The 27064-nt window shown below is 40.5% G+C and overlaps 1 protein-coding gene across 1 annotated transcript; it reads left to right on the forward strand.

Moving 5' to 3' along the window:
- fubp3 (far upstream element (FUSE) binding protein 3) lies at nucleotides 1-26453 on the forward strand. Its single transcript, XM_026173745.1, has 19 exons — nucleotides 1-169; nucleotides 10975-11086; nucleotides 13844-13877; nucleotides 14779-14828; nucleotides 14967-15038; nucleotides 16514-16571; nucleotides 16802-16964; nucleotides 17951-18049; nucleotides 18244-18348; nucleotides 18451-18553; nucleotides 19245-19345; nucleotides 19568-19697; nucleotides 24253-24413; nucleotides 24689-24762; nucleotides 24873-24949; nucleotides 25248-25304; nucleotides 25493-25543; nucleotides 25660-25784; nucleotides 26374-26453. Exons 1-19 carry the CDS (start codon nucleotides 74-76, stop codon nucleotides 26380-26382), a joined length of 1677 nt encoding a protein of 558 aa, XP_026029530.1. The 5' UTR covers nucleotides 1-73; the 3' UTR covers nucleotides 26383-26453.
- Nucleotides 26454-27064: the final 611 nt, after the last annotated feature.

Raw genomic sequence — 27064 nt, forward strand, 5'->3', positions numbered from 1 at the left:
CATCTGGCTCGCGGTGCTTTGGTTTGGCACGTGTGCTTTTTTTTTTAAGTGCGGCTCTCAGCTGCCGAGGCGGATGATGATGATGGCGGAGCTGGTTCAGGGACAGGCCTCGGTGGCTCAGCCCGGAACGAAAGATGACTTCGCAGACACGATACGCCGGGTCCGACAGGTAAAATGCTCTTCAGCGAACACGGGAGAGACGCTTTCGCACCGCAGACAACGTGTTTGCGGGCGGAGCAGACCGAGACTTTGGTTGGGGCATCCCAGATCCTAAACTATAAACACCCCTTTTGCACACTGCGAGCTGGCAAGCTAACATTAAATAGCCGAGACGGCATAGCTGAGCGGACAGATTAGAGTTTATAGAGAGCAGAAAACGCTTTTATTCAGCGTCAACGCGGTGAAAACGACCCATAAAGACACGTTTGTCACAAGACACGACGGCTTATTGAGGTGTCGAAGTTTGTGCTACTTTAGGAAGTTAAGTGAGTCCACTGCAACCTGTTGTCAACTCTCAGAAGTTGCAGTTAGCTTGGCTTGCTAGCTGACTAACACAAGTTGAATACCCTGCAGCTCGACACCACGTGACTGAAGCTAACATTTAGTCAAGACTTGAAGCCCAATACGGCTAAACTCTCTCTACGGGCTAACTTGTTAGATTACAATGTTAAGTTAGCTTCAGTGAGACAGCTGTAAAGAGGCATCATCAAAGATTAGTGAGTAACTGAATGCATCACCAACGATTAAACTACCTCGTTTGTTACGCTTGTAATTTATTAACTCTTCCTTGTGAAACGTGTGGCGTGTGTTGGACATAAAAACACAAGCGAGCAAGTTACTACAGCTCGTGTTAGCTAGCTAGCGTTTGTGGTAGTGTGTCCTCGCACGCAGCGTTGGAGTTAGGCCATGTAACGTAACGTCATCAGTTGAAATAAGCCCCCCTCCACTACTCCTGTTATGTACACTGGATTTTTCCACTGCTCCTTGAAAAATAATAATTAAAATAAAATGCAGTTTCGTCAGAGATGCTGTCCGGTGTCTTTTTGTGACCGTTGCAGACATGGTCACTGGAGCAAGCTATCAATAAGTTGATCACATGGAGCTCGCTCTTTGCTGCAGGCTTAACTAAAAACACTTATATTGTGCAAACTGGACTTTACTCTATAGCTACTACTGTGCCCCCCTCCAACCCCCGTGAATTATAAACCCCACCTGAATATCTTACCCACTAAAGTTGTGTACTCAAATACTTCCACAGCAGCCCAATGCATTTTTTTTCTCAAAATATACTAATATAGGTCAATTTAATCTAGTTTGGAGCTGACATGAGCAAAAACATACTGAATGTATTTCACTGTCTCAGAGTATGATTGTTTTCACATTATAACAAGTTCTTTTGGGGGGGGGGGGGCTATGCACACACAATTTAAGGTATACAAACTTTGTTGGCTTTCCTATCAGAATTTTGTATTATCCTTTACATTTATAAAAAAATTTTAAAAGTACTTTAAGCTTGAGTACATGTAGACACCACATACAACACAGATCAGATGAACCTGGATTACCCCTTTTTAAAGCTGCATAGACACCGAAAGCTATTCACTCATCGCACATTGCTTTGAAGCTGATGGCTGGTCAGTTGTAGACATTCCAGGCTCTGGTGCCTAGGTGACCCACTACCAAGTCATACATCAGTCGGTTGCTTCAGTTACTCATCTGGAAGTTGAGAACTGTTGATCTCAGGTCGCGCCCATTCCCCCCTTGCCCGCAGTTATTTTGCCCCTAGTTGCTTCATCAAATCAAAAATGTCATTCACATTCTATAGTCTCTGGTCACCACATCACTGCAAATCGCTTCCAGTGTGTACATAACTAAAGTTTGACTAGAAGTTGACTAGAGCACTACAAAGTGCTTTTGGGGAGACGTTAATGTGACGGAACAGCAGCAGAAACGAAAACAAACTAAATACACTTAAAGAAACAGGATTTATTGGTGTTGTGGGAAAAAAGATGCAAAGTAATGTGCATTTTGATTGCATGATTTTTATAATGCTGTTAGTACGACTCTGCTGTAGGGCTGCACGATATTAGGAAAACCTGCGATGTGCGATTGTCTCCCCCGAAAAAATTTCCGTTGTGAAGGTTTTCCTTGTATTTCCATTGTTTATTCAACTTTTGTTGCCTGTGGACTTGGGCTTGCATGTGGCCAGTCAACCAGGGTCGTTGCGTAGTCAACATTAACAATACTACTTGGTTAAATGTACTATTGTTACTCGTACACCTTTGAGTGGCTTTGTAGCGTAGTGGTCTGAACAGTCATCTCACAAGTGAGAAATCCTTGTGCTGATCCCAAGGTTTTGTCTCTGGAAGGGCAATATAAAAACAAAGAGAAAATCTGACAGATGAAACGTATGGAGCTACCCACCGTGGAGCCCTCTTGTAAAAAGCAAGTAGCTAAAAGTAGCTTTTAGTATGTCCACATGCTGGTATATTGCTTTGCCAATTCATTCTGTTGGCTGTGAAAATACAATTAAAATGCTTCTATAAGGTGTTATATATGCATGCATACAAGTAATGGGCCATTTTAGACCTTTGCTAAGTGGGTTATCAGCAACAGGGCAATGTTATATCATGTATAATTTAGCTTTTGTGGATAGAAAAGAAATGTTGTCCTGAAACTAAAACAATAGGATCATTTCCTTAAGGTGGTGTAGATGCATAAAGGATTAAAAAATGGGTATTTTTTTTTTATCCGGTTGCTACATCGTTGCTCGGCAACTTTATGGCATCTTAAGCCTAGATTATACTCTGTTGCAGACATGGACAGCTAGGGACCCGATGGCAGAATAATCATTCCCGTTATACTTTGACATACACTTAAACTCCGCCACCTGGGGAGCCTGCGTAGTTGGTGCATTGTAATGTAAATTCTCTGCGTGCGAGTTCACACGGGCAAAAGAAACCGGCTGGCACACGGACATCTACAGGGGCCCTCGCGCTAACAGTACATTGATGAAATTTACATCACTAGTTGACTTGCGGACATGTAAAGTATAATTCCTGCTAGGGCTGTTCAATATAATGATAAATATTGGATGACGATATGAAAACGTCTATCGTTTCATTTTACGCTATCGTTTGTTTCGTGGTGTCGCAAAATATTTTTTCATCGTTTTGATGGTCACTGTAGAATTTCTTAAAGTTCTCTCTTTATCTTATATTTAATATAACAAAGTGTTTACGGATGAGCAGCTAAAAAGAGCCGTCAAGTGCTAAAAAATAGACCTTAGAACACGGCATGTAATAAATACTCACAAGGAAAATTGCGGCCGTTTTTACTTATGTAACACTCAACTCCAGGTTCACGACGCCCATGCACACATTAACACTTCACTCAAGTCGAGTTGCCCAAGATTCACAGAATTTACAGAAAATGTAAAATTTTTGTGATATATATCGTTGTCAGGACTAGAGCAGGGTGATATGACCAAAAATATCTATCACGATATACATTTGAAAATTTGCGATAACAATATAACTGACGATATAATTAACACTAGACAAAATACTTTACAACTCCTCAACTTTATTAGTGCAAAAAAAACCCCATCAATGTATTTTGCTCTTACACAAGCAGCTTTTTAAGTGCATTAAAATTTTATAAAAAATTTGCACTGCAAATGCAAATCCTTGCTGATAGTTTAACCAAAAGGCATTTCCAGTGGAAATTGGCCGACATATCCTCAGCATAACCATGTATAATATCCACAAAACTTAAAAAGAAGTTATATACACACAATACGGTAATATTATGTTGAAGCAGAGTACGTATCACTCCGCGAAGCTCCTGACTACGGTAGCTATAATGCTCCGACACTCCATCAAGCGGTGCAGCTTCGTAGCTTAGCAAAGTCGTACTAAAACATTTGACAGATTTTCGAGCGCCGTGTAGCACATAAAATCGTTTCGAGGTCAGTAAACACAACCAGAACTCATACATAAGGCACACAGGATTATAAGGGGCACTGTCGATTTTCAGAAAAATCAAAGGATTGATTTCAAGTGTGCTGTATTTACCAAAAAACACTGTAATAACGACGGCCCGCTAGCATGCTCTACCAAAAATAGTGCTTTGTTGTGTATCTGATGGACGAAAGCTAAACCAGTTCCACACCACTGACGCTCCAGCATTTTTACAATCCAATTCTGGTTCATCCGTTTCATTTAACGATCCACTTTCGCTCTTCTCATTCTGCGTCGCAGCCATGTGCGTATGTAAACAAAGGCACTGCGCATGCGCGTTTTACACATATTCTATCGCGATATTTCATTTTCTTATCGTTGCCCAACATTACACCGGTATTACCGTGAACGGTATGATATGGCCCAGCCCTAGTCAGAACGATAAATGTCTTATATCGGGAGATGAGATTTTGGTCATATCACACAGCCCTAATTCCTGCTTTCGTATATTATTCATAATTGAATTTTTGTGAATATGAAAATGTTCATAAAATGTCATAAAAGAAATTATGTAATTTTATTTATTTTAAATTAAAGGTGTTACAGGTATATGAATGGAAAAACATAGGCCATTTTAGTTTATTGCCAGGTGGTTGCTAGGATAAGATAATCTGTAAATAAAAACCTTCAGCTTAAGACATACCTGTATCAAGCGTAGTTGCTCAACACCAAGCTTGGCACAGTTAGTCACTGGCACACAAAGAAACAGAGATTTCTTGTACCATAGTAAGATTCCTTTAATGTACAACAAGAGTTACCGGTTTGAAAATGTTACAACACCACCAGCAATGCAGCCAATGTCCCTCTAGGTTTCTGTGAACGAAAGTTGCAAATAACCCAGTGGAACTGAGTAAAATGTTGAAAACTGTGCGTAACTGCACCAGTTAGCACTATTTTGATGTTTTGGTGTTTGTTTTAAAGGTGGATGTATGGCACCAGTTTCTCAATATACTGGAATATAACCAAGCAACTAAGGCCATGTGCTGAGCTACACTAATCTGATCCTCTGTTTGCTACAATGTACATGGCACAAAGTAAACTATATTTCAGGCACATTTAAAACACTTAAGTTTCACACAGCTCCTCAAAAATACAGGGAATATTTAACTATTAGCATAGGACCACTATTTTGAAACCACAGACTAAATTATTGCCATCTTTCTGTTAGAATCCAGAAGTAGACAGTGTACATGTAGCTTAACAGATATGAAAGAAAAGATTTGACTGTGTGATTAATTGCAGAGAGCCATAAACAGTTGAATGAAGCACCAATAATCTGTTCGTCTCTGCCACATTTTGTTTGTGGCTGGTCCTAAATTGCAGATTTGACTCGCTACACTAGTTCCCTTAAGGGGCACCACATACTCGACAGAAAAGAGAAGTCATCCCATCGTTTTCTGTTTTGTTTTGTTTTTTTGTGCATCATGTGACATTGATGTGGCATTAGTGTTGTACGGTTTGTTTTGTTTTTTTGTGTCGTTTAAGTTCCCTCTGATGCAGCTAAAGCTAGTACCTGTTTGTCCCTGCTTGGGAGCAGCTGCTGAAAGTGACTGACATTTAAATCTTGGAGCTGAAATGGCTCAGCCGTACATTTCCTACTTTCTGCTTTTATTAAATGGTCTTGAGCCATAACAACAACAAGTCACATTAAATTGCTAGTCTAATTCACCTCTGCAATAAGCCCCCTATTTCCCATTATCTCAGTGTTGTTAAGCCATTTTAATCCCTAAATAAGTATTTGACATTTAACACATTTGTTTTTTATTAAAGTATGAGACCTGACTGACAGTAGCAGTTTTTCTTGTTTTGCATAGCTGCTCTGCAAAGGTTGCATTCAAGAAGTGAAACCCGGAGGACAGGCCAGGCTGCAGTGCTGTTTGCCTTATGGCCTCACTGGACACAGAAGGCTTTCTGCTGATGAATATGAAGTGTGTACCCTTCAGTGAGCCACCATCCATGAGATGGCATGCCTGTCAACCTTATGCATCATAGATGTAGATTTCTACATTTGTTCAATGTCAGGAGTCCAAAAGTCAGAAAGGGGGGGGCAAATGATAAATTAATCTACACCTCTGCCCACAGTTAAATCTTTTTCCCCCTAACATTATTTAACTTGCACTAGTTTGCTCTCCTGACCCACAGCTGCAGGTTAACGGGTGGTGGTGGTGGGGGGTCAGGCAGTACAGAGCAGCAGGGGAACAGTAGCTTAACTGAGAGTATCCGCAGTGTTGAGAACAAATTCATATAGACGGATGTGGTAAAGGTGATAAACTTGAAGCTTTTCTACTTTTACAATAAGGTTTGAGTCAGCTCCTGTATAAATGCAGCATGTAGCAATTGCTGGTGTTTAAATTGCCTTAATTTTTGCTGGATAAATATAAAATGTTTTGAATTATGTAGTTATTTAGCAGTCTGCTAGTACCGCTATGATGATGGCACAAGGACTGGGCGATATATCGAGTTTTTAAATATATCGATATATTTTTATACGAGATGAGAGATGTGACTATATCGTTTATATCGATATAGTCTATGTTACATTATAATTATACTTGTGGAGCCGCATGTTTGCCTCTTTTGTCTCTACGCTGCGTCACTCTGCCTCGCCTCTCTCCTTCACTGAGCACAACTCCCCCTCCCCCATCGCTTCACCTGCAGGTAACGACAAGATGGACACGGCAGCTATCAAAGAGGAGCTGGTCGGTAAAAAAACATTTGGAGATTACTATTTTAGTGCTGCAGCGTTAACGTTATTAAAATGAAGTTAATGCCATAACTGTATTAACACGGCAAATCTCCGTTAACGAGTTGCCGCGGATCGCCCCGTGTGCGGGGCTGCATGGCGTCAACGTGTTAGCGTTACGGTTAGCGGTTACCTCGTTAACGTGTTGACGCCGTGCAGCTAGCACTACTAGTATTTTCACCATTTACAGCGCCATAAAGTGAAAAATGAAGAGTGTGTGAAACTGCGTGCTGTATCTCCTGCCCTGAAACAAACTACCTTACAAAACTCGTATACCGTATTTTTCGGACTATAACCTTACACTAAAATCCTTTCATTTTCTCAAAAATCGACAGTGTGCCTTATGTGTGAGTTTAGGGCTGTGCGATATGACCAAAATCTCATATCCCGATATAAGAATTCTATCGTCCCGATAACGATATAAATCACAAAAATGTAACTTTTTCTGTAAATTCTGTGAATCTCGGGCAGCTCGACTTGCGGGAAGTGTTTCCAGCTGCGCGTCATGTAGCTGGAGTCAGTGTTTTAACCGATGCATGAAACTATACATTTTTAGACATAAGTTGTAAAGGCCGCCGTTTTCTTTGTGAGTATTTATTACACAGCGTGTAAGCCTGTTCATCACCCCGTTCTACGTGAGCAAAAAGTGAGTGTTGAGTGCCTGATTGGGAAATTGTAGTTCAATGGTGGAGGTCTGTGGACAGCTTCAGACTGCTCATCAACCTGCAGAGAGCGTCTGATGTCAGAAAGGGGCAGTGTCAAAAATATGTGGTACGACCGATGTGTGGTACACTCTTGGTTATAGGTTTTGCATGGCTCCTGTTCCTGGTAACTCCGCTGTCACTCCCTTCCCTATTTTGGCCCACTTATCAACCAGTTAGCAGTCTTCCACATGGGACATCATTGCAGCTGGGATGCTTCTAGGGCTGAACGATATATCGCATTTGCGATAATATCGCGACATGATCAAGTGCAATTTTCTAACCGCAAAGGCTGCGATTATACTCTGGACATGTCCAAATTCATGGGCTGCATCCTCCTGAGGCCGCATTTGTAGACCGATTACGTCACAGCGACGCGCCGAAGGCTGTCCAAATTCGTAGACTCCTCCGAATGTAGCCGACAAATGCGTCCTCCTTTTCCCCGAATTTGAAGGATGGGTCAGGTGTGTCCTTCGTGGCCTACCATATCCCAGAATTCATAGCGCGGCCCAGCCAAACTCCAGTTTCCAGCAATGGCGGCCGCTACTAAGTTTTAAAATTACTCATACTAATCTTTCTGGGTCACAAAATAAACTTTTAACATATTTTCAGGCGAGAAAGTAGTTGTGTAAACATCAAATATCTGCTCGGTTTATCAAGATATCGCATATTTGCAAAAGTGACGTTTTCGGAGGCGTCTGCTACCCACCAGCTCGACAGCTAGCCGGGAGCTCGAGGGTTACTGATGCGGCCGAGAACGGCACAACTCCCGGCACATCATTTTCAGATCACTGCGGAGTTTCGCTGCTCGGGTTAAAAGTAATATATAAGTCACTTAGACAACCTAAAAATGTTATTGTTGCGCTTTTTTCAGTGTTTTGTTTGTTCGTGAGTAAATCGGGTTTGGCTGAGATTAAAGTTATTAGATTAGATAAAATAAAACTTTATTAATCCCCCGGGTGGGTTCCTCCTTGGTTTTCACACAGCTGACTAAACGTCAAACAGAAAACTTATTAAACAGAAGTATGAGACAGTCGAGAATTTACACCAGTGTCTGGTTATATTTTAGATAGCAAGAAGCAGACGGCCGAGTTTATTAAACTCGACCGAGACAGCGGTGACGCTAATCAGAACTAGACCGTCCAATTTCAGGCCTTTAAATTTTAAAGGCGTGTTTGTGTGTGTGTTTATACAATTGCTATTATGTTTGCACTTTATGTGTAATGTTACTGACTGCAGAGATCAGTAAGATGTGTGCATTTTTTATTTATTAGTTTTATTTATTTAATATTATTTTTTAATTGAATGACTGTCTAGTAGTTCACAGATGTCGAAAAACTGAGTGTGGTAAAGCCACTGATTTTGTTTATGTATATTTCTGCAATCTGCACATTGTACTGACTTTCATTTTAATGTTTACACCAGGGTTCCTTGTCAGCACTTTATGCTCAGATGTTTGTAAGCTAAAAATAAACTATTGTGTATGTTCAAATATACTGTTGTGATTGAAGAAGTTAAATAAAAATGTCAGTCATCAATTCATGCATCACCTCATGTCATCATAACAGAGGTCTGTCTTCCAGGAAAGAACAGTTTAAAATTAATGTAATATAGTATTGGCCATACTATATGATGTATTGCTTGTCTTTGTTTAATAATACAGAAGACAAAGACCTTAAAAAATAATCGCATATCGCATCGCAATCGCAATATTGGGGCAAAAAATCGCAATTAGATTATTTTCCATAATCGTTCAGCCCTAGATGCTTCTACACAAGGGAAGAATTTCTGCTTTTATTTGAAACTACATTTAGGTTAATGAAGATCTCTGCTTTGTCTCGTTTACTTTTAAAATGATTTCTCACAGTGAAAGTTACTAAAATACAAAGTTAGGACTTTGTAGAGATGGTTTTCGAAAAGCTCAGCCTCTCTCCATGCGGGAAAAAAAATCAGCTGAGATGAAAAGATGTGCATTTCACATTTCTTCTTAATACAGAAATGTGTTTTTGTGTTGTTACACATGTACTTAAATGCTACATCACCATGGAAAAAAACAACCCCACACCTGCTTCCCTTTATGCCTCCTTATTTCCATTGCAGGCCTCTCACTTCATGAAGTGGATAATTGTCCCTGAAGGTGATGGGAAACTCTAATTTCCATCACTATATTTTCATATCGGGGAAGAAATTCCAGTCAGGCGCATATGGCAATTCAGTGTAATTTCCTGTAATCCAATACTTTTGTATGGAAGGAGAGGTTGCAGATATAATGGGGGAATGGAAGATGCAGCCGGTGCTCACAAGAAGATTTAAATGTCGATCATTGCAAGCATCTAATTTAGGCAAGTGGCTGATTTGGAAATGGCTTTAAATCAGTTTTTAGTTGAGTTTTAAAGCAAATAGCTGCACTCTACTTGTACTTTAAAGATGGGCTCGAACACTTTCCATCACTACAAGAAAACTGGGTAGTGAAACAAATGTTGTGTTGCTAACGTGGAGTGCTGAGCCTTACAGCTTGTTTGGTAATTTAAAAACAAGTGCTGGTCAAAGCTGAGCGTATTGTTTCGTTATGTTTTTTTGGGGGGGGGTTTAGATATTCTGTGCTATATTTATTTGCCAGATTTCCCTGAATTATATTATAATTTAAAGAAACTGAAAAAATAAAGAAAAGTTGAATGTGCAACTGTTTGGTGCAAGTTGCATGATTTGTGTGTGGGGGATATTGTGGTGTCAACAGTTTTCCCCAACAGCCTTTCAATTTTGGAGATCAGTAGCAAACTAAAGTCCTGTGCACAACCAATGACGGCTTTGTACTTTCTTCTATCTGTTGTAGCTGTTTACTGTCACCAGGAGGCAGTGTCACAAACACCTGGTCAATGGCTTGTCAATGCTGTATCATTTTTGATCTTTGGGTTTTTTGGAAGTGCATCTGGACCAGCAGCTGACCAAAAATTGCCTGACATTTATGCTGGCTGTCAGGCCGCTGGTTAAGCAGAACCCTGCGTTGTATATAATTGCAGTGAAATTGTGTTGCTGTTTGCTTTTTGGTTTAGTCACTGTGTGTTATACATTAGGTCCTTTAATTAATTGCTAGCCGGCCCTTTGAAAGAGATTCAGTTTTCGCTCCAAGGACCTGGGAGTCTTTGTCGGTGTTTTAGGTAGCTGTTGTGACATATCTTGTCAGTTGTGATATTGCAATGTACTCTGATCTTTATGATTTATTGATGAAAGCTTGAAAACTTGAGCCAGTGAGAACCAGAATGTGACAGATGTTTCCAGGAAAGCATCACCATCGATCAGTCGTTTGAATATATATACTGTCACAGATTGCAGCTGTCAAATAGATAACACCCTAGAGAGACCAAACTTTGCTCCAGAGCTGATGCTTTAAATCAAGCAAGAAGGAAAGACGAGGTGTCACACTTATAAAAGGTTGCCCAAGATTATGTGTTGGAAAGGAAGTGTATGTTGAAAGGGTATCATCATGTATCTGCTGTTTTGTCCGCAGATGACAGCCAAGATGGGAGGAGACCAGATGCCCAATATGAACAGTTCATCTCCAGTCTTGGACCCCTCCATGTATGGCTTTGGAGGCCAGAAACGTTCACTAGACAATGGAGGTGAGTCTTCAGGATATATACGCGCACACGCCGCATATTTTATAACATACGTGCTCACTGGCCCCTTTGTTAGGTACACTTTGGAACCACTTTTGACTTCAGAACTGCCACAATCCATCATGGCGGAGATTCAACGTTACTGAAAACATTCCTCAGAGATTTTGATACTGACATGATGGCCACTCACAGCTGCTGCAGATTTGTCATCTGCACATCCATGAACTAACACCACATCTAAAAGGTGCTCTGCAATCTGGTAGCTGAAGAAGTAGTGAACTGAAGAAACAACCACTTTATTTGGAGAAAAATAAAACAAAAAAAAATGCAAGAATAGCCCAGACGTCCCAGTTTTACACTAGCACATGAACGCAGCTTACATTTGTGGATCTATGCAACGCTGGAAGTGTAAAATTACTTTTAAAAACCCCACATGGGCATATGACATCTGTGTCTATCAGGCAATTCATGCGCACACATTTAAGGTTTTGTAAGTGAGGGAGTGTATTTTTAAACATTTGTATTCAGACAAAGCTTTTTAAAAGGAGAATTTGTCTAATTTGTGAAGCCGAACTTTATAAATTGTGCGTAATGATCAGTATTTATTCCGGTGTGGATTGAAGCATGTGCTTGCGAGTCCTCAAAAGTTGACGCATCACTGCACACATTAGTAAATCTTAATTTATGCCTTCCTTTGGAGGCCCATTTGCATCTAGGTGCATTTGAACATGTGTACCTACCAAAATGGCCAGCGAGTGTATAGTTCATATGTTGGCAGCATAAAATTCACAGATATGTTTTCTGGTTCTGCAGCTTCTCTTGCATAATGTTTACACGGGCATTCTGCTGCATGAAAACAAGACGCGTTTATCACTATTGGAGAGCGATTTTCAAAATCTGGGATATAGAGCCGCAGCAGGCGTGTGGTTGATAACCAAAGGAAAGCATGCAGTGAAATTAAACTGATGTAGGGAAGTTTGTTTTGGGTGTTGTCCCTTTTCCTCACTGAACTTGATCTTTGTTTTATTTGCTCTGTTTTATTATTAATGATTAATAAAAAATGGGTGACATGACGCATGGCTCTTTGCCTTTTTAGCTTGCAAGGGTTTGTGCAACTCTGTTTCATACTGGGCTCCACAGAGTTTAGCCAACAAACACCATTATCCAATCCGAAGGAGAAAATGAGGCATCGCCTTTTGGCGTTACTTTTCAACAAAAAGCTGTGGCAGCAGTTGCTAGAAGCAGTTAATCGCTGCTTATAACAGTTCAAGTGCACTGGTGGCCAAATGTTTGCAGCACATGCCATGCCTTGTGCTTGTGATTATTATTTGTTTCCATCTCTTGCTTAAGATGGAGGGAAAACAACATTTCTTGAGTTATTTGGTGATTGGATAACTTGTACAATTTGCATCAGTAATCGTGATCCTTTTTCAGGGTTTGGCACAGAAGAAATACATTTTTGTTTTTACTCTTGCCTCTAGAGCTCTGGCTAATTGACAGTTTTTCCGCAAAATGTACAGTGAAAGCATCATGAAACCTGCTCTGTTATAAATAAACAGACGTGTGGACAGCAAATTGGAGATCTCAAACCAGACTACGCTAAAGCTTTGAGACATTTTCATGTAAAAGCAGCTGAATTTGGTCATATTAAATAAGGAGTTATTAATTTGAATTGTAATAAATGGCTTTTCTTTCTAAACTCTTTCTGAGTGACTCTCATTCAGTCACTTTTCAGTATTCACGGTTCTGTGTAGAAGTTGCCAAACTGCCTGTGTACATTTCATCTGTGTAGGAGGAACTGTTGTAATCTGAAGTGTTTTCGTGTCTGCTTGGACCTGACACTGCAGTGTCGTGATTTTATTTTATTTATTTTTAACTACAACAACAAAACATTGCATTTTTCTATGCTTTGCACACAAAACAAAGATTTGATGTCTTTCATATCCCCGAAGTGGAAACGCGAGACATTTATCCTGTCGTCTTATCTCCTCACAGTTGTTTGTATGATATTTCCACCCTGAATGAACGGATAAGAAAATTGTATGCAATTCTAGTTGAGGTTTATTTGCTACTGTCATTGTTTGGATCGCTGTGTGCTCAGCTTTTTCTCAGTCAAGGTTTTTCTTGCAGTCTGGAGGGGAAATGACAGAAATTGTATCTGTGTATCACTGCAGTTAATTATCAAACAAGTACACAGGCACTTGAGGCATTCAGACTTGATCATCCAGTCTTGTCCTCGTACGAGTGAGACACACACCTTCCTCGTTTATATTCATAGCGGTCCCATTCTTAAGCGTTAACCCCAGTGCTTTTCCAGAAGAAGTGAAATCAGTGCAAACAGCCATAAAATTGATTGAACCCACGAGATATCAACTCAGGTGTTCACGTCCATGGCAGCACATCCTCCAGTGACCCTGCAGGACCCTTGCTTGGTGCTACCTGTCAAAATTCAATTCAGGACCAGCAGTCGCTGACCCGGCTGCTGCCTCTCTCTTTCTGAGCGGCTCTGATTGAAACACTCACTCATACACTTGCAGGCCCGATTTCCATGCTGGTGAAAGCCCCCTGCTGCAGGTCAGCCACAAACATGAAGGATTGGCAGAGCCATCCCCTCCACCACTGACTCGTTCTTTCTCATTTTGCTGCTTCGCTGGCGATCACTTGGGCAGATATTTGTGGTGCATCTGCTGTATTTTAAACCATGATCTCAGATTATTTGTCACATGTTAATTGGTGTGCTTTCCCCTCTTTTTCTCTCAGTGGGGAACCATCTCAGTGCAATGGTACATCAAAGGTAAGCAGAAAACACCTGAATAAGTCCTGTGTTCATAGAAGTGCACTCAGTTTATCAGCGTATTTTCTCATACAAGCACATGCATGTCTGTGGTTAACAGTATGTTGTTGTGCCGTCAAAGATGAATATGAACCCAGTTTTACATGGTTATCATAAAGTTGTTGCTGCTTTTGCTTTTAAGTACTTTTGCTATAGTTTAACAGTAAATTAAATTAGAAAAACGTAAAGCACCTTTAACGTGGACTTGTGATTATCTCATCATACAAATATTAATATAGTGGTGATCACATTAAATGGGGTCAAAGTTTAAAGTGATGTGGTAAATTTTTCTCAGTGAGTCAAAAGCTCAGGCTTATTAGCTTTTCTTTCCTACTCTTGGCTCTGTATGTAATCAGTGTGAGCAGATATTCCCTAGCATGGTCATCTCAGCCCCCTGCTGATTTGGCTGCAACCACAGAAGCTCCACACACCTGCTGTTCAAACCCTCTGTTTATGAGCGACAGCCATTCACAATAAAGTTAGCCAAAATTTGTTTCTGACTGTGGGTGGACACCAAGCCTTGGTAATAATATTTTAAACTGTTAGTCATGCAAAGCTATTAATGTCCAAGAATAAAACGAATATGGTACTCAAATTGATCCTCATAGGTCAAAGCAAACCTTTTGGTTCAAATTGTAACTTCCTCACAATCTTATAGCCTCAAACAAAATAAAATGAAGTAAATTATGTGCCCTGTGATGGACTCGCAGGGTGTGCCCCAAATTTCAGAAGTTATTCTGTTGATTGTATAGAAAACGGTCATTAGTTGTAGTCCCAATAATTTCAGCATTATTTCTTTTGATGTGTACAAGATGTCTCTGGCAGAAGGGCAGAATATTGATCATGTACCAATTTCTCTCAGGGCTTTTACAACAGAAGACTTCAAAGTGCCTGATAAGATGGTGGGATTCAGTAAGTAGCCTAACATTTGACCTGTAATCATCAGTATTGACATTCTGCTCAGTTTTTGGGTCAAAGCACTGGGCCTCAATCTAAATTGTGGGGCGGGGGGGAAAAGTTAAATGCTGAAATTTCTCTCTTTTTGCTCAGTCATTGGAAAAGGAGGCGAGCAGATCTCAAGAATTCAGCAGGAATCAGGTTGTAAGATCCAGATTGCTTCAGGTAAGTCCAGTTTAATCATAAACATAATATAAAAACATGGTGGCAGTGAGGTCTTTCAAGGTGGCAAAACAAATGTAATAACACATAACATGGTCACTTTTCATTTTGTATATAAATACTGCGCCGTGTGCGTTACTCGCTTTTATTGTGTGCAGCAATAAAAGATGATGGTGAATGTTGTTTCCTCTGAGGGTCAAACTGTGGCTGGAAAGAAGTTTGACATAAATTAAATGTTGACGAGGTGAAAAATCATCAAAAAAGCCCCAGATGAAAATTTAATTTATTGTATATGTATGATGTACAATATAATATATTTCAAACTCTCATCTTCTGTTTTATTTGGTCTTGTTTTGGTGACACATTGGGTTTCTCCAAAGCTTCAGCCTTCCATTAATATCTTTTTTTCTTTTAAGTCTGAGCAAACTTGCTAATTTTTCATGATTGTATTTTAAAGATACAATTTATGCTAGCAGAAGCCTCGTGTCTCTGCCAGAGGCCGTTCTGCATTTGCAGCATACCTGCAGATTAAGAAAATATTGAATTCAGGATTTTGTATAGAATATTTACCTGAACTTTTTGTTTTTATCAAGCTTTAAGTTTGCATGAGCAAGCCTGTACTTTTGTGGACTTAAAGTATGATGTGATAAGATCAATTACTAAGTTTTCTGCTAAGGCTAGCAAACTTGGTTGGTAAGCGGCATTCACAAACTATAGCTGAAGCTCACATGCCTGCTAATTAGTGCAAAGTCAAGGACTAATAAAATATTAGAAACACTCAAATCCTGGGGCGCAGACTTCCTGGATGTCTGTTCCACACTTTAGGCTAAATTTCACTGTCAGATTCCAGATAGTGAAAGTTGGACTTTAACATGTGTTGCTAACTTTTACCATTTAGGGAAGGGGAAGAAAGTCTAAATGCAGGGTTTTGTTTTTTTTTGGGTTTTTTTGTTTGTTTGTTTTAAACCAGGTTGTAACCTATTGCATAACATAAGAGCCAGTCGCAAGTGGACTTTACACTTTAGAGGACCTGCAGTTTGTGGCACTTGGCATTTTTATTTTCCAGCCTCTCTGTGGCTCTCGTCTTTGTTCTGCCATTCATTTATTCTTTGTCTTTGAGCCTAGTACAGAGGGTTTGGGAGTTTTGTTTCGTTTTTTTCCTCCCCACTCAAGCTAAATTAACAAAACAGAGGATTGTCTTCACATAGTTTGTCCAACATTGGTTCCAGTGTTACTCGCACAACTATCAGCACTGTTTGTGGGACATGCAGTGTTCGCCACATCTCAGGCTGTGGTTTGTTATCATGTTAAGTTGCAAGTTTGTGAAATATGTTGCTGAAAAATGAAACTCACCTTTTCTAACATGCAGTGCATTCATTTTTTTTATTGCATGAAACTAAAACTTAACCAAAACTACTTGTAAATGCAAAGATTTATTTTTTAGTGATGAGTTTCTTTAATTGTCTGTTTTCTTGCAGACAGTGGAGGCATGCTGGACAGACCCTGCACGCTGACTGGCAGTCCAGAGAACATAGAGTAAGTCTCACATTAACTTTGACAGATTAACTGGAACTCCACATGTCATTAGGAAAGTGTGCCCTTTTGTCATTCAGGGCTTGAACTCCAGTCTCTTTTCACTTGAAGTGCTGATCAGTGAATGAATCACCTGAGCTCATCTTTCACAACTGCAAAGCGTTTTCTTTGGGGGTGGTTGTGCAGGTTGTAGTGACAAATCCCTTGTCTTGCTCTTGGCTCCATCCCTTCAGGCAGGCAAAGAGGCTTCTGTGCGAGATTATCGAGCAGTGTAGGTATGGTCCAGGCTTCCACAATGAGATGGACGGGAACAGTTCCATTCAGCAGATCCTGATCCCTGCAAACAAAGTCGGCCTGGTGATTGGAAAAGGAGGAGAGACCATTAAACAACTGCAGGTCCGCGAGTAGATGCACTGCACTGATAACACAACACATGCACTACAGTAAAAACGAACCATGGTGATGACCTGATTTTTGAACTTCGTATTATTATTGCAACATTTTGCATACAGATTGTAGGACTATAAAGATTGCAAATGGAGAGAATGGGTTTGGTGTTTAACAACTGTTGGAAGTTTCGGGGGACACGTCACAGCCCTGTTGCACAGGGTTAAACTTTTTTTTATTTTTTAGAAGGTGGTTTCGTGTTAGTCTGTTTGAATCACGTGACTGTAATTAAAAATATGCCTTGAAGTGGTAACTGTCTGCTTTATCTGAGAGTTCTGCAAAAAGGACACTAAAAGCACAAAGCCATCCTCTAAAAGAGGTCTGAGGAAGAAGGAAGCAGCTCTAGTTCTAAATTATCCACTGACTTACAAACTGCATCTTTAGAACAGATCAAATTAAGGTGGTCAAGTTGAAATTGATTTCTTTAGACTGGTTCTTTTGGGACAAACTTAAGGTTTGTGTGATTCTTCATCGAGCATTTAGGAATGAGTAAAGTGTTTGACCTGTCCAGTAGAAACTGACCCAAACTGAAATCAGCTGGGCTCTGTTTTAAGCATTAATCACTGGAGTAGGAACAATCGGAGGGCCCTTTTCAAACATTTTTCAAGGGACCTGTTTCAGTACCAGTGTGTGTTTTGAGCCTTGTTGTCAAATGCAGTGGTCTGATTGGTCAGATATCTTTATTCACATGTAAACAAACAAACAAAAACAAGCTTAATTCAAAGCTAAATGCCACAAATTTATCCTGCAAAAGTACATGGTTTGTGTGAACGGCTGCATTCAGAATAGTTTTGTTTTAGTTTTTTAACAACAAAAAATACATCCTGTTCTTTGAGATGTGCTAGAATCTCCTCCTTTTTGGAGCGAGTAGTATTTTGTTCCCCAGGTAACTCTTTGGTGGTTGTTTCTTCTTCTGTCTGATTGTACCCCTGCAGGAGAGAACAGGAGTGCAGATGATAATGATTCAGGATGACCCCATGCCCACTGGAGCAGACAAGCCCCTGAGAATCACTGGGGATCCCCACAAAGTGCAGGTCAGCCTCAGAAGTGCTCAGTGTGTGCCACTATCTGTCCTGTTTTACACTCAATTTTACACATTTTATGCCTTCAGCCTTCGACTCAAACATTTTATTTTGAAACTTTTTATTTTTTTGAGGAGCGGGTCAGTCCGACTTGGCTGTGTTTCACATGCAGGATCGTTTACCCAGTATTTGAATTTTCTTCTTAGCAAGCCCGTGAACTTGTGGTGAAGCTCATCCGGGACAAAGACCAGGGGGACTACAGAGCTGGCAGGGCAGATTTTGGCTCCAAAATGGGTGGAAGCAGTCTGGACGTGAGAGCCTTTTTCTCTGCTTTTCAGCTTCGGGACAGCCAGCTAAATTTGCTCAGAGTACATTTAAGCGTTCTTCATTTTCCTTTCTTTCTGTCAACATAGGTGGTTGTGCCTAGATTTGCTGTTGGCATCATCATTGGCAGGAATGGCGAGATGATCAAGAAGATTCAGAATGACGCTGGGGTCAGGATCCAGTTCAAGCAAGGTAAAGAGGATTGAACAAGGCCTCATTTTGGCCATTTCTGCCTAATACGATTGGGTCTAGATTAATTAAATCACATACAAGGGAGTAGCTGATGTGCATCTCTGGTATTTTAATTAAGCTGTCGTAAAATAAGCTGTCATCATTTGTAGTTAATGTAAACTGTAGAGTAAGAGGTCAAGAAAGCCCTTAAAATCTGACATGAACGACACACAAAATATGGATTTAGTACAACCATGGGCTCTTGAGTGTCTTTGCAAGTGCTTGAAATCAAATTTTTGTACTTTATTATAATAATTTTACATTTGTAAAGTGTTAAGCTTGTACATTTTGGTCCTTATCAGCCTACCTGCATGTAAAAGATGACAAAATTATAGTTGTAGTGGTGATGTACTTTACAATCAGTCACAGAAAAGCTTTTTCTGAATTAGCCCAGCTGTCAGTAGCTGTTCATTCAGAAGTTACGGTTTTGTTTGACATCTGTCTCCTGGAGTGCATGCGTAGTTGGTGCATTTTCATGTAAATTCTCTGGAGACGTGTCCATGCAGTCACGGGGGGAAAAAACAGGCAGCCACTAAAGTTAGAAACATATCACCTATATTTTCTTAATTTAAATTCAGAAAAGTATATAAAGTCTTCATGCGGTTTAAGCTTCTCTAAAATAACTTTTCCTCCCTTGAATGTGGTTGTTCAGATGACGGTATCAGCCCCGACCGTGTAGCTCAGGTGATGGGACAGCCCGACCACTGTCATCATGCGGTCCACCTCATCAATGAACTCGTTCAGACAGCTCAGGTATGTGCTTCTTAGTCCCCGTGTATTTGCATCTGTTCATGCAAAGTTGGCTTTAAATATTTAATTAGACAATTTGTTTATGAATAAATTTTTTTATTTTTATTTTAAATGTCCATCAGAGCAGTCGCTCATATGCAGGGATTTTTTTCCTGACCTCCAACAATCTGTCAAGTTCTTTTGTGTCTTTATTATAATGACCTTTCTCCTGTCTCCTCCTGACAGGAGCGAGATGGATTTGGCGGCGTAATAGGACGTCGAGGGCGAGGTGACTGTAACATGGGAGGGCCTGGAGGTCTGCAAGAGATGACATATGCAGTACCAGCTGATAAGTGTGGCCTGGTGATTGGCAAAGGTAAGGAAAATGTTCTGGAGATATTTAAACACAGATACAGTTTTTTCTTTTAAATATCACTAACGCTTAAGCACAAGATGCTGTTTTTTGTATTTGTTTGAGCTGATGTTGCATAAGCCTGATTAAAATGAGCAGACTTGATAAGAGTATCCAGCTCAGCAGATTGCAGTTTCCATTTTAATAACTGCCGTTTGGTGTCCTGCCTCTGAGAGAGACTGATGAGGAGAGGAGGGGGTGAGTGACCACCCTCCTATTATCCCTCCAGGGCTCATGTATACAGCACAAGTGGCATTCATTGGCTTCACTAAGGGCTTAATGACGGGGATAATGCGTGTAATGTGACATTAATTGTTAAAGGTGCATAATAACAGCCCTCAATCATGTGGAAGGCTGCCTGGCATCTAATGAGGGTCTTTCAGCCCAATAGAGTGCAGCGAGGGAATGAATAGGAGGAATTAGCTTATTGGCTATTCATGCCCACTCTATTGCCAGCTATTTAAAAGTCATTGACCATTGCATTGGAAGGAGCTGTGTGTGTGTTGTATGCTAGGATGGATGCTGCCTTAGTGTGTGTGTGTCTGTGTGGGGAAGGGCAGGTCAAAGGGGGCCTCTTTACCTAAGATAAAAACATGGCAATAGAAATGTCAAGTGGCTTTTGTGCATGTAGTGGGGCGAGGGAAACAAATAAACCTGGGCGTTGCGTCCCCCTCTCTGTGCATTAGCATATGAAGTGGGCCAATATGGTGGAGATGGCGGTGGGTCTGGGTGCTGTCAGGCATCCCTTAAAGGGTGCAGTGATTAATATCTTTACGATGCCATATGCAGCTCATTGCCCCTCTGTTCTGACCTCATACACACCGCCACACCGAGCTTGACGAATCAAGCCACCCACCAACCTACTCAGACTTTACCAGAGACGTGACGTTAGTGCAAAACACATAACCAACATCACAAAGTATATATCAGTATATCCGTACATTTGCCGTAGTACATCTGTATATTTGCTTAACTTATCTGTATATAATTGCTCTTATTGCACTTCTGATTAGATGCAAACTGTATTTCGTTACCCTGTATTTATACGTGTGTAATGACAATAAAGTTGAATCCTGATCCGAAAGTTACACCGCACAAGTTTTAACCTGAAACATCTAAACCCACAGTGGGCTGCTACCTTTGCTACTGGCTAAAATTACCATTTGTGTAGGAACTTTTGTTATTCATCATAATTTCAACCACTTGTTGTTTTGTTTTTGTTTTTTTAATGATTTAAGCTTTTAATGATGTGATTTTGATATGGGGTTGTTTTGCTAATTTAAGCTGAGTGAGTAAATATTTAAAAGGGGCCTGTGACTTTTTCAGCTCTTCTTGTCAAAGAGACAAAAATAAACTACCAATAAGTACGTCTGAGACGTAATAAAAGGTTTAGTTTTTTGGCTTTTTGGGGAGGTATTTGGGTTTAAACTGTTTATATACTGAATTGTTTGCACTTTTAGTCCTTTTTTTTAAATTTATTTAATTTTAAATCTCATTAGTGACAGACTGCTGAGAGCACGAAGGCACGTTTTTATCTACTCCGTTGTTTTCTATTTCATTTTTTAAAATTTATTTTATAACTTCTATTTTAAGTTTTTAAACTAACCAATGAGATGTTAAAATAAGATGTGATCTCTAATTGTTTATTTCTTTGGTAGATTCCTAATCTTAAAAAAAAAGCCCAACCCTTCATTTGACTTCTGTAAAAGGTGTTAAAAATATATATAAACAGTCTTCCCTTGGAGATTAATGTATTTGAATGGGGCTACAGGTTTGTCTGTTTCCCTGCTCTCCCAGTGGAGCAGAGACTTTCACTGTTTAAAAGTAAATAAATAAAATTTTTACCTCAGCTGCATTTAGTTTGTTATTAGGCTGGGGTTTCAGTCTCAGCAGTATTTCATTTTATTTGGCCTTCTTGGACAACAAGTCAAATGGTGCATTGGTGTTTATCCCATAACACGAGTCAATACCCATCCTTATTTTTTTAAAGTGGGAAAATACTTGCATGCAGTTCAGCGAATATACATTTCTGTTCGTGTTTTAGAAGTTTTATTTATTCCACTGTTTCAGCTATAACACCCCACTGTAATGTCATATAAAGCTGAATACAACGACATTAGAAACATCGCTGCCCGTTCTGCTAATTCTACTTTCCCTTAATGCCACTAGAAGTTTTATTTTCCCCACCAGCAGCTAACCAGTCCCTTGGCTTCGCCCTGAATGCCGTCACCAGTTGCACTTTTGTCTCCCTCCTTTTCTCCACCTCGCTAAACCAGTCTCATTAATAAAGCCTGTATTATCTGTCCTCACTACAGCCCAGTCCATGAAATGAATAGTCGGGGTCTTCATTGCTCTCTGCTGTCTGACTAGAAGAGCTCATAATGGCTTCATTAAGGCAGAAGTTTCATTTGGTTGACAATGGGTTAATGGCCCATGTGCAGTCTTTTGGCAGCATGGAATAAGGCTACCGGAGGAGGAGAGATTTTTGATGAGCGCTTTCATTCGGAGGTCAGCCAGGGTCATCAGAGTGTCAGCCACAAGTGAACAAATATGTAATTGATGTTGGGACAGCCCCGGTGTCCCCCCGGGAAGCACCCTCGGAGACACCCCCCCCCCCCCCCCCCTCCTCTCATCACAGAGGACAACACCGAGTCAAGAATGAAAGGGGGTAAAAGAGACAAACGATATCCCAGAAGGAGGATACGCTTCAATTTTGGCCCCCTTTCTCCTGCCAGCTATGTTTCATTTCTCCCTGCTGGTGTAATTGCTCTCCCCACACGTCGGGAAGCTGGCATCCGATGCAGAGGAGGGGCTGTCGTGCAGGAGATGTCTTCCTTTGTTTCCTGATTTGCATGGATGTTACAAGAGAATGGTAGATAAGTGGTGAGACACATGCCGTATTTTTCTTAAGGTAGCACTCTTAGATTTGGTCAGAAGAGAAAGTTGGCCCAGTGCTCGCTCCATGTGTTGTGGAGCAAAGCACCGAGTCGGACCTCAGAAGAGAGGTTACGATGACTTTGGTCTTCATGCAAACCCTGTAAGACAAACTTGACGGTCTCGTATTGAATGACCAGAAAGTGTAGTGAGCGACAACTGTTTTCTTCTCTCATTGCTTTAGTTTTGATGAAGTCACACACAGATATCATTTCCTTCACTTATCAGGTAATAACCTAATTTAAAGTAAAGACCTTTACACGCCGGCTGCGTGAAATCTGTGCAAATAGTTCATGCGTTCGAAATATTTTTCAGACTCTCCTTTATTTATTTTGTTGTTTTTTGATACAGCCGTGCACACGGATTTTTATTTTTTTAATTTATTTTTTATTTTTTCTTCCCATATCTGAATAAACCGATCTGGCCAATCAGATCATTACACTAAAATAATACAGCTTTACATGTACAAAAGCCGTCGTGATACAGCTCCAACTCTGATGAAACCACAGAAACAACAGGACCAGCTCATCATCGCTTGGTCTCATCTTGTTTTTAACTGCTTTTTATTGTAATTTCTTTTAGTTTTTTAAGGGCAAATTTCTCACAAAAAGTGTGTGTGTGTGTGTGTGTGTGTGTGTGTGTGTGTGTGTGTGTGTGTGTGTGTGTGTGTGTGTGTGTGTGTGTGTGTGTGTGTGTGTGTGTGTGTGTGTGTGTGTGTGTGTGTGTGTGTGTGTGTGTGTGTGTGTGTGTGTGTGTGTGTGTGTGTGTGTGTGTGTGTGTGTGTGTGTGTGTGTGTGTGTGTGTGTGTGTGTGTGTGTGTGTGTGTGTGTGTGTGTCATAGCCAGTTTGACTCTGAAAATTCTGAATTTCGTGAGTTGGGTGTGTAACGGCTTTTAGCCTCTTGGCCTTAGAAAGATGGCACGATGCATAGATGGAGTCATAAATAGAAAGAAGAGGGGAAGCTGTTATTTATGGTTTTTACAAATTCAGTCATGCAGATAATTGGGAACTAGCGGTATATGAAAGCCAATCGTTAGGAAGGGCTGTGGACATCAGTGATAGCAGTAGCATGGAGAGGACAGTGGTAATGAAATCTAAAGTGGATTACAGCTCCTGTAAATATTAGTCGGGTGCATTCATAGTCAACAATTAATAAAACTGAGACGTTACTAAAATAGTTTCCTTGTCTGGAGCTTCTTTCAGCTGCTCCCGTATTCACAAAGGGTTGTCACAGCGGAGGATGAAGGCTCTTCTTGACATAACCCTCTCAAGGATTTGTTCCTCCTCTTGGTCTAGAGCGAGGGCTCTTTTAACATGTTAGGCGAATGTGTTAACCACTGTGCTAAACACATAACCTTGTTCCCAATTAGCTGTAAGCTTTTCACTGCTTTATTATGATAAACTCTGACCAGTACTGATAGTTGAGCACTTCAGATCTTGGAGTTTACTTGGAGATTAGATCTGGAGTCTTCCAAACCCACCTCAGCCCACAAGTGTTTGGCGTTAGTGCTAAATGCACTGTTGTTTGAAAAATGTGTGCAAGCTGCATATGAAAATTGAGTGCGTTTTTGTTTTGTTTTTTCAGGTGGAGAAACCATCAAGAACATCAAAGAGCAGTCTCGTGCCCACGTGGAGCTGCAGAGAAACCCGCCGCCCAACACCGACCCCAACGTGCGCATCTTCTCCATCCGAGGCACCCCTCAGCAGATGGAAAAGGCCCGCCAGCTGATCAATGAGAGAATTGGGGTAGGTGGTCTAGCTCCAGCCCCCCACGATACTCCCTCCCCAAAATGTCCATTGTCTGGTCTGATATTCATGAGCGCACATGTCAAAGCGGGGAGCTTCTCGGTTGAGCTAGGCTGCTCTGGTCCTGGTGGCCAGCAGGATGTCACCAGAGGTTAAACATGAAGAATCCATCAAATGGACTTAATGGAGTGCATCAGCGCTCGGCCCTGCCCTCTGACCTTGCCTGTTGGCTCCTTTTAAACACAAGTGTGGTCTCCTCTCTTTATCTTGTCCAGGGCCCAGGAATCGGGGGGAACAGCACCTTCGGTATGAATCCCTACAACCAAGGACCAACCACTCCCCCGCAACAGTAAGGGTCCATTTCTCTCCTCCTCACAGTGCATTTTAACACACACCTATGTGAATAAAGATGTTCAGCAGATGCCGTTTAAACTCACGATTGCAATCTCCTGTTTGAAGTGGGCCTCAGACGTTCATGACTGGAGGATGGGGGACAACTTTTCAGATATGGCAACCCCAAGGACAACAGGATAACGGTGAGTAATTTCACCAAGAATGTGCTTCTTTATCTAGACGAATACTGTGATGCATTTTAAGAAGTTTTATTAGCTATAAATTTGAAAACTGCGACCAAAAGCTCGGCAGCAGAGCACGACTAGCTCTGTTCTCAGTCTTTGGCAGCTTTCCCGGAGGTTATCCACGTGTTTCTTGCACCGACGTGTTTTCCATTTGCTGTCGGTGGAAATCATCAGAAAGCAGCATTGCAGATGGAAAAGCGGAAAAGTAAAATCTAGCCTCAGTAACTCTGGCGGCATTATCTGTGTCTGGTTTCAGGTCACAATGGATCCCAGACGGGCCAGATGGACTGGGAGCAGTATTACAAAAAGTTAGGCAAGTGTCACTCAGGAACAAAAGGACATTAATCCCTCAGCTCTTTGTTTTACTCTTTCAAGACTGAAGTTGAATCTCATCTGTGCACATTCATTTTTATTCACACAAGCCTGTTTTTAAAAAGAAAAAAAAGAAAAAAAAAAAGAGAAAGTCAGTGGAGTAGAAAATAAAAATTCTGCTCGTTATAGGTCAGCAAACCCAGGCCCAGAGTACTGTTCCTGAATACAACAAAGGATGGGGTATGTAGTTTTACCGTGTTGTTTTAGGAGTGCAGTAGATACGGATTTAAGCATATGCTCAATTCCTGCATTTGTTTCTTCTTCACCTAATTTGTTTTTCCCCTCCTTCTGTTCAGGCCAGGCGGCTAGTCCTGGATCTCAGCAGACCTCCAATCCTGACTACAGCACCTGGGTTGACGTCTACAGACAGCCGATGGCCTTCTTCAGCCAGGGCGCTCAGACGCAAGCCCCGGGTCTTCAGGTGAGGTCGGACTCAAATGTACAGATGTTGAAGGATCAGCCCGTCTCATACGGCATGCATTCAGTTTTATACTCCTGGAGTAAATATTAAAGTTAGGAGGATTTTTTTTTTTTTTTTTGTATTGCTGCTGATTGTGGTTTACATTTAAGAAATCATAGTAGTGATATTTTACTTTAGCCAGGTGTAGTAAAAATATGTACTGTTTTTGTTTGGTTTTTTTGTTGGGATTTTTTTTTCTTGATAAATAAAATTACATTTGTTAAAAAAAGTAAAATATTTATATAATATATATTATCACTTTTTTTTTCCAGCTTAAATTGGTGTATTTAATACTAAGCTCTTGGAAAATAGGAAGAAAAAGCAGCTTTACTCCCATTAAGACTGTAAATATTTTATCCATTAACTGACTGTTAATTAGAAATGGTTCACACTCAAAATTAAAACTGTTTTTAGAAAGCTCGCAGTATGCTGCTGCACCGAACACTGTGACGATGCAGCGTTTTTGCAGTGCTGTCAGTAGTCGCACGTTTTAATGGAAGTGCCTGACAAATGTCGATGTGCTAAACGCTGTCATGTTTTAACTTTACAGGATCATTAGAGAAGGCGCCCAGGTTAAAGACTTGAATCACTGAGGATGAAAACAACCCTTCTTCTTCTTCTTTCTTTTTTTTTTTTTTTTTAAACTGGGGGGGGGGGTGGGGGGGGGTCTAGATTTCCAGCGCCTTGAAGACTTTTTTTTTTTCTTTTCTTAGTGAGAAACACTAGCTGTAGAGTGACTTATATAATAAAGTAATATTTCTAAAATCAGGAACATTTATTTGTTACTAAATGCTTATGTACACTGTTATTTTGGATAGACAGTATATGGGATCCCTTTGTTCTTTGGACTTGAGAGAGCTGTTCTGTTATATTTTTTTCTTCCTATATTTTCCTGTCTTTGCTCAGTTTGCGCGCCAAAATGAACCCAAGAGTTGTAACATTTCAAAAGGCAATATGATCTATTTTTTTCTAGCTCTGTCGAAATGAAACCATGATTGTGTGCTTAGCAGTCTTGAATACAGTGTTTTGTTGTCACATGTCGTAAGATGTTTAAAACGTTTGTTTAAAATGTCTTTTCTCTCCTTTTACATAATTCAATAAAATGAAACTGTGATGTTTTTTGTTACAGGTTTTTTTTTTTTTTTTTTTTTAAAGGTTAAAAGGTTTAAGGTGGGTTAATGTCAGCCAGTGGCAATAGTTCTAATTTAATTCCTGTTGTGCATTGTTATGCTGTTTCATTG

Source organism: Astatotilapia calliptera, chromosome 7, assembly GCF_900246225.1.
Source record: "Astatotilapia calliptera chromosome 7, fAstCal1.2, whole genome shotgun sequence".
NCBI classification, from domain to species: Eukaryota; Metazoa; Chordata; class Actinopteri; order Cichliformes; family Cichlidae; genus Astatotilapia; species Astatotilapia calliptera.